The 7500-nt window shown below is 44.4% G+C and overlaps 1 protein-coding gene across 3 annotated transcripts in view; it reads right to left on the bottom strand.

Moving 5' to 3' along the window:
• The window catches only part of LOC307026778 (PH and SEC7 domain-containing protein 1-like), a 38213-nt gene that overhangs the window by 20623 nt on the left and 10090 nt on the right, over positions 1-7500 (bottom strand). For all 3 annotated transcript variants that reach the window (XM_079694907.1, XM_079694906.1, XM_079694908.1), the window contains 5 exons: positions 4697-4891; positions 4538-4618; positions 4288-4394; positions 3816-3874; positions 1586-1675 (listed from right to left, as the gene is read on the bottom strand). In XM_079694907.1, the coding sequence (XP_079551033.1) occupies positions 1586-1675; positions 3816-3874; positions 4288-4394; positions 4538-4618; positions 4697-4806 (447 nt within the window). In that variant the 5' untranslated portion in view covers positions 4807-4891. Of the gene's footprint in view, positions 1-1585; positions 1676-3815; positions 3875-4287; positions 4395-4537; positions 4619-4696; positions 4892-7500 lie in introns of those variants that run through there.

Below are 7500 nucleotides of genomic sequence, written 5' to 3'. Positions count from 1 at the left end.
GGTAACCGGCCAAGCGCCAGGCAAAAAACAATCTTCAAATAAAAGAAAGTCACGGGAGGAGTTAAAGGAGCGTGACAGGGAGCAAGAGAAGAAGAGGGAGAGAAAGTTTCAGCCAGCTTGATCGATGGAGTTGGCGTCTAGTGGTGCAGTGACGCGTCCTAAAACCCTTTTATAATCTATCCATTAGATTTATGATTAGAAAATGATAAAAGTAGGGTAGACATGTGGAGATTAACCGGCTGAACAAAACGTGCATTTATCAAACAGGTTTGTTTTCCACAGACCTTATTTCCAGTTATTTTCCAAAACCCTGTGGAGAAATCTCATTGCTTTTTTGTCGAGGGAACCAGCAGCTTACTTCCTGGTTTAGGACGCGTCACTGCACCTCTCAATATGATGCCAATATAAACAAGGTCTTCTGTCGGCTCTGTACATCAATGACCTCTGCTGACAGGAAGTGAAGAGTAGAACATATAAAGGTATTGGCTTTAGGGAAATGTCCCAGCAGGAGAATGAAGGTTCTAATCTAATCTATTAGCCATTACATTTCTAACTCCTAATGACAGGAAGACAGAAAGCGCATTATACAAATAATAATACTCATAATAATAGCAGACATTTTTGAACAATGACCACAATATCATTATTTTAATAAACCAAATATGATCAATTGAGGAAAATGAGGAAGAACTGATGATTCAAATGTTGTAGTACAAGTAGTAATGTAGTTAGTGCATAAATTACTATGGCAACAAATGTGTTCATTTTCTTCATTATTAGTAGATTGTTTTTGGACGAATGCTCCGGGCCAGTGGTTACAATGGGGGGGCCAGTGATAATACAATTCCACCAGCCCAGGAATTACTGGCCTCTCTCATCTTTTTAAGTGGGAGAACTTGCACAATTGGTGGCTGACTAAATACTTTTTTGCCCCATTGTATTTAAATAATTAAAAACAATAAAAGACAGCGACCTGTGGAAATCTCCCTATTGTGCTTGTCTGACCTCCATTGACATCACTACGTAACACTCACGCTCCTGTTGGCTAGCGTTCCAGTACCTGATTGGCTAACGTAACGTCCACACGGTTCCGTCGCGTGCTTCAACGGAGACGCTTCCCCTTCACTTTGAATGGGGTGACGTCACGCTTTGCCGAACTGCATTGTGGTTCCGTCGCGTCGCTTTGCCTCCGTTGCTCGCGCTGAAAGTTGAGAGAAGTTCAACTTTTCAAGCGTCGACGAAAGCGCCAGCCAATCAAATCATACGCCAGTGCAAGCTCTAGCCAATCAAACCGCGTGTTTGTGTGTCCGGGGCGGGAGATTCATGTGATTGGTTGTTGGTCGCGCACCAGACACACCCACCGACAAGCTTCAACGCGACGGAACCGTGTGGACGTACCAGGGGCGGGACATCTCTAAGCCGTCGACCAATCACAACAGAGCAGATCTGTTCTTACTGAGGAAATCATTTTAAACTAGGAGTAGTGTGTGTGTGTGTGTGTGTGTGTGTGTGTGTGTGTGTGTGTGTGTGTGTGTGTGTGTGTGTGTGTGTGTGTGTGTGTGTGTGTGTGTGTGCCTGTGTGTACCTTCAGCAGGTCTCTGGGGAAGTCCTTCCCCTCGTTGAGCCCCTCCAGGTTGTTGATGAACTGACTGCACGACATCCTCTTCCCCACGTTCTGAGAGAGACCATCAGTTACACTTTAGATACAGAGCAATGACATCATCACACTGTAGATACAGAGCAATGACATCATCACACTTTAGATACAGAGCAATGACATCATCACACTGTAGATACAGAGCAATGACATCATCACACTTTAGATACAGAGCAATGACATCATCACACTTTAGATACAGAGCAATGACATCATCACACTTTAGATACAGAGCAATGACATCATCACACTGTAGATACAGAGCAATGACATCATCACACTTTAGATACAGAGCAATGACATCATCACACTTTAGATACAGAGCAATGACATCATCACACTTTAGATACAGAGCAATGACATCATCAGACTATAGATACAGAGCAATGACATCATCAGACTTTAGATACAGAGCAATGACATCATCAGACTTTAGATACAGAGCAATGACATCATCACACTTTAGATACAGAGCAATGACATCATCACACTTTAGATACAGAGCAATGACATCATCAGACTATAGATACAGAGCAATGACATCATCACACTTTAGATACAGAGCAATGACATCATCAGACTTTAGATACAGAGCAATGACATCATCACACTTTAGATACAGAGCAATGACATCATCACACTTTAGATACAGAGCAATGACATCATCACACTTTAGATACAGAGCAATGACATCATCACACTTTAGATACAGAGCAATGACATCATCACACTTTAGATACAGAGCAATGACATCATCACACTTTAGATACAGAGCAATGACATCATCACACTTTAGATACAGAGCAATGACATCATCACACTTTAGATACAGAGCAATGACATCATCACACTTTAGATACAGAGCAATGACATCATCAGACTATAGATACAGAGCAATGACATCATCAGACTTTAGATACAGAGCAATGACATCATCAGACTTTAGATACAGAGCAATGACATCATCAGACTTTAGATACAGAGCAATGACATCATCACACTTGAGATACAGAGCAATGACATCATCAGACTTTAGATACAGAGCAATGACATCATCAGACTTTAGATACAGAGCAATGACATCATCACACTGTAGATACAGAGCAATGACATCATCAGACTTTAGATACAGAGCAATGACATCATCAGACTTTAGATACAGAGCAATGACATCATCAGACTTTAGATACAGAGCAATGACATCATCACACTTGAGATACAGAGCAATGACATCATCAGACTTTAGATACAGAGCAATGACATCATCACACTTGAGATACAGAGCAATGACATCATCACACTTGAGATACAGAGCAATGACATCATCACACTTTAGATACAGAGCAATGACATCATCACACTTTAGATACAGAGCAATGACATCATCACACTTTAGATACAGAGCAATGACATCATCACACTTTAGATACAGAGCAATGACATGTGTCATTGTGTATACTCATACTGTGTGTACTCACACTGTGTGTACTCACACTGTGTGTACACACACACTGTATGTACACACACACTGTATGTACTCATACTGTGTGTACTCATACTGTATGTACTCACACTGTGTGTACACACACACTGTATGTACACACACACTGTATGTACTCATACTGTGTGTACTCACACTGTATGTACTCATACTGTATGTACTCACACTGTATGTACTCATACTGTATGTACTCACACTGTGTGTACACACACACTGTATGTACACATACTGTGTGTACTCACACTGTATGTAGTACGTACTCATACTGTGTGTACTCATACTATGTGTACTCATACTGTGTGTACTCATACTATGTGTAATCATACTGTGTGTACTCATACTGTGTGTACACACACTGTGTGTACACACACTCATACTGCAGTATTTCTTGCTGACTCCCAGCAGATGGAGTTTCTGCGTCGTCATGGTAACGCTCATTTTGTGATAATTATTTCCTCACAGCCTGAACCTGTTTCAGGAAGTGATGAGCGTCACCACGGCAACAAGCTGTCCAAGCACACGCCGAGCAACACCTCCGAGTCACACAGAGTGCAAGTACTGCAAACTGAAGTACTTAAAGTAGTGCAAACTGAAGTACTTAAAGTAAAAGTACTTAATGTAAAAGTATATAATTATAAACCATAAAGTCAGACTCACGTTTCCATGGAGATCAGAGTTCAGCAACATGACGGCACAGGTGAGAGTGTGGACGCTATCTGAGAGGGAGACAGGTGAGAGAGAGACAGGTGAGAGAGAGAATTACCATCATAAAGTTTCGTTGAATTTGTATTTGACAGACAGACAGACAGACAGACAGACAGACAGACAGACAGACAGACAGACAGACAGACAGACAGACAGACAGACAGGCAGGCAGGCAGGCAGGCAGGCAGGCAGGCAGGCAGGCAGACAGACAGACAGGCAGGCAGACAGGCAGGCAGGCAGGCAGGCAGACAGACAGGCAGGCAGGCAGACAGACAGACAGATAGACAGGCAGGCAGGCAGGCAGGCAGACAGACAGACAGACAGACAGACAGACAGACAGACAGACAGATAGACAGGCAGGCAGGCAGACAGACAGACAGACAGGCAGGCAGGCAGACAGACAGGCAGGCAGACAGACACGTACCTGCAGATGTGTGTGTGTTGCTCTGTCTGTATCTCCTGGAGAACTGAGCGAGGACTCTCTCTCTTTCTTGAGTCTCTCCAATCAGAGCGAAGCGGCTCAGGAACAGCCTGAACACAAAGCTTTATTAACAACAGCCTGAACACAAAGCTTTATTAACAACAGCCTGAACACAAAGCTTTATTAACAACAGCCTGAACACAAAGCTTTATTAACAACAGCCAGAACAAATAATACCAATAACTCAGCCTACCTGAGCGCCTGGTCGATGGTGAGTCCGCTGAAGTCGAAGTTGCTCAGGTATTCCTCGGCCACCATCTGGCTGAAGTCGTTACTGCGGAAACACACAGGTGAGAGAGTGAGAGCCAATCAGAGCACAGGACCACCTGCTGAGTGTGTGAGGATCACTGACTTCTTGCCCAGGTGTCGAGCCACGTCGGACTTCCTGAACCCGTCCAGGTGGAAGAGGCGCTTGGCGAGGCGTTTGGCCGCCTGCAGGTCTGCCTTCGTGCCGTTGAGCATCGCCTCATCGCCACCGAGCGCCAGACGCTCCGCTACGTCCGTCTGAGGGTACAGCAGCTCGGGGGGGCGGTTCACCGGACGCTCCCTGACCACACACACACACACACACACACACACACACACACACACACACACACACACACACACACACACACACACACACACACACACACACACACACACACACACACACACACACACACACACACACACACACACACACACACACACACACACACACACACACACACACACACACACACACACACACACACACACACACACACACACACACACACACACACACACACACACACACACACACACACACACACACACACACACACACACACACACACACACACACACACACAGTCAGGACTTTCAGGTCCTGTTTCTGATGAACCACAGTAACTCCCTACTTCCTGTTCCCAGACTTCCTCTAAACCAGAGGTGTCCAAACTCAAATATCTGGATTTGGCCCGAGGGCCTTGAGTTTGACATGTATGATCTAAAGCAGGGGTATTCACCTAAAATTCAGCGAGGTCCAGTTAGAGAGAATCCCCCCATGCAAAGGTCCAGAACATCAACATGTCTAAGTTGCTTCATGAGTTCGTGTGATATGTATTGAAGCAGCTGTAGCTTTATCAACGTCTGCATGTCATCAACAACTGACTGCCAATCAAATAAAGGAAGTACAAAAACAACAATATTTATTGTCCAGTGTTTCCCATATATTGATTTATTTGCGGCGGGCCGCTACAAATAAATATCGTCCACCACAAATGGATCTTTGTTTTTTTTTTGGTGGTGTAATGGATAGTGAGGTGGGCTGATGATCGGAAGGTTGCGAGTTCAAATCCTGCCTGGAACACCACTACTAGTGTGCCCTTGAGCAAGGCACTTAGCCCTGGGTTACTCCAGGGAGGATGTCCCTGTGATCGGTCATTGTAAGCCTCTTTGGAATAAGGCTGAATTGTAAATGATATTTTTGGAGAATAAACCCCACGGATCCTCAACTCAATGTTTCACTCATTAACAACGCAACACAGAGCAACAAGATCGTTGTCTACAGTAGCCATGAACTCGCATGTATTATCTTATTTGAGGGGGGGGGGGGTGGATGCATGGACCACCCGAATAGGTTAAGGAGCCTTTGGCTTTTCTTGCCGGGGAGGGGGGGGGGGGGGGTGCGGTTCAGCGCCCCCACAAATAGAATCAAATTCTGTGGGAAACACTGTTGTCAATGAACATTGAACTCTACAGATATGTGTGATGTTCCTCTCCGGCTGCATTTAAAAATATAATAGAGAAAATAAATAAAATAGCTTTTGAAAATGTGTGCATCTTAAAAGTGTTTAATTTTAGATAAATAAAATAAAGTGTAGCAGCAGGTTGAGTTTCCCTTTTTCTCTGTTAACCGTTTCACATCACGACTTAACACTTTCAGACTATTATAGAACAATATCAGTCTTTACACATCATAACAACTGAACAGTTTTAAAGTCTCTCTTTCTTTCCCTCTTATGTTGCAGTCCCTCTCTCACTTTGTTCTGTTCAGTGAGAGAAGTGAGCTGGAGCTCGTCCTGCCAGGAGTTTAGATCTGGGCTGAAATGGTGTCAGGGCCATTCTCACACACATGCAGGTGCTCATTGGTTAGCCTGGGTTAGCTCATTGGTTAGCCTGGGTTAGCTCATTGGTTAGCTCATTGGTTAGCCTGGGTTAGCTCATTGGTTAGCCTGGGTTAGCTCATTGGTTAGCCTGGGTTAGCTCATTGGTTAGCCTGGGTTAGCTCATTGGTTAGCCTGGGTTAGCTCATTGGTTAGCCTGGGTTAGCTCATTGGTTAGCTCATTGGTTAGCCTGGGTTAGCTCATTGGTTAGCCTGGATTAGCTCATTGGTTAGCTCATTGGTTAGCCTGGGTTAGCTCATTGGTTAGCTCATTGGTTAGCCTGGATTAGCTCATTGGTTAGCCTGGGTTAGCTCATTGGTTAGCTCATTGGTTAGCCTGGGTTAGCTCATTGGTTAGCTCATTGGTTAGCCTGGGTTAGCTCATTGGTTAGCCTGGGTTAGCCTGCCCTGGAACCATATTTAGTTTACATGTTGATCCTGCTGGACTGATCATACTGGGCTCTCAGACTGCTCATGTGAGCTCAGTTCTGAGTTGAGAGGGAATGTTTGGTCAAACACTTTGTGTTTTGTCTCATAGTGGCGTGTTGTCTCTTCTAATGAGCGCCACGGTCTCTGAATGAGACATACTGGCTCTGAGCTCCCAGAGGGCAGGACGAACATGACTTCATGGTGAGGGAAATGTCTCTTTGGTGATTCCCTAAGATTCAGAGAAACTGGACATTTATTCTTTTAAAATACAGCAGAAATCAAATGGTTGAATCCAATGAGAAATAGATATTAGTATAACCGACAACAACCGGTAACAACAACCGACAACAACCGACAACAACCGTTAACAACCGGCAACAACAGACAACAACTGGCAACAATAGACAACAACTGACAACAACCAACAACAACCAACAACAACAATCAACAACCAGCAACAACCCTCAACAACTGACAACACCCGACCGACTAGTCTACACTTGTTAATTTGTCACGTCTAAAGACACGCTGCCCCGTGGTCAATTTACAGCTTGTTCGTCTCCACGGTAACCTTTGTTTGTTCTCATGATTATTC

The sequence above is a fragment of the Notothenia rossii genome (genome assembly GCF_949606895.1).
Source record: "Notothenia rossii genome assembly, contig: scaffold_82, whole genome shotgun sequence".
NCBI lineage: Eukaryota > Metazoa > Chordata > Actinopteri > Perciformes > Nototheniidae > Notothenia > Notothenia rossii.
The sequence above is the reverse complement of the archived record's forward strand: the minus strand, read 5'-3'. Positions and strand labels throughout refer to the sequence as shown.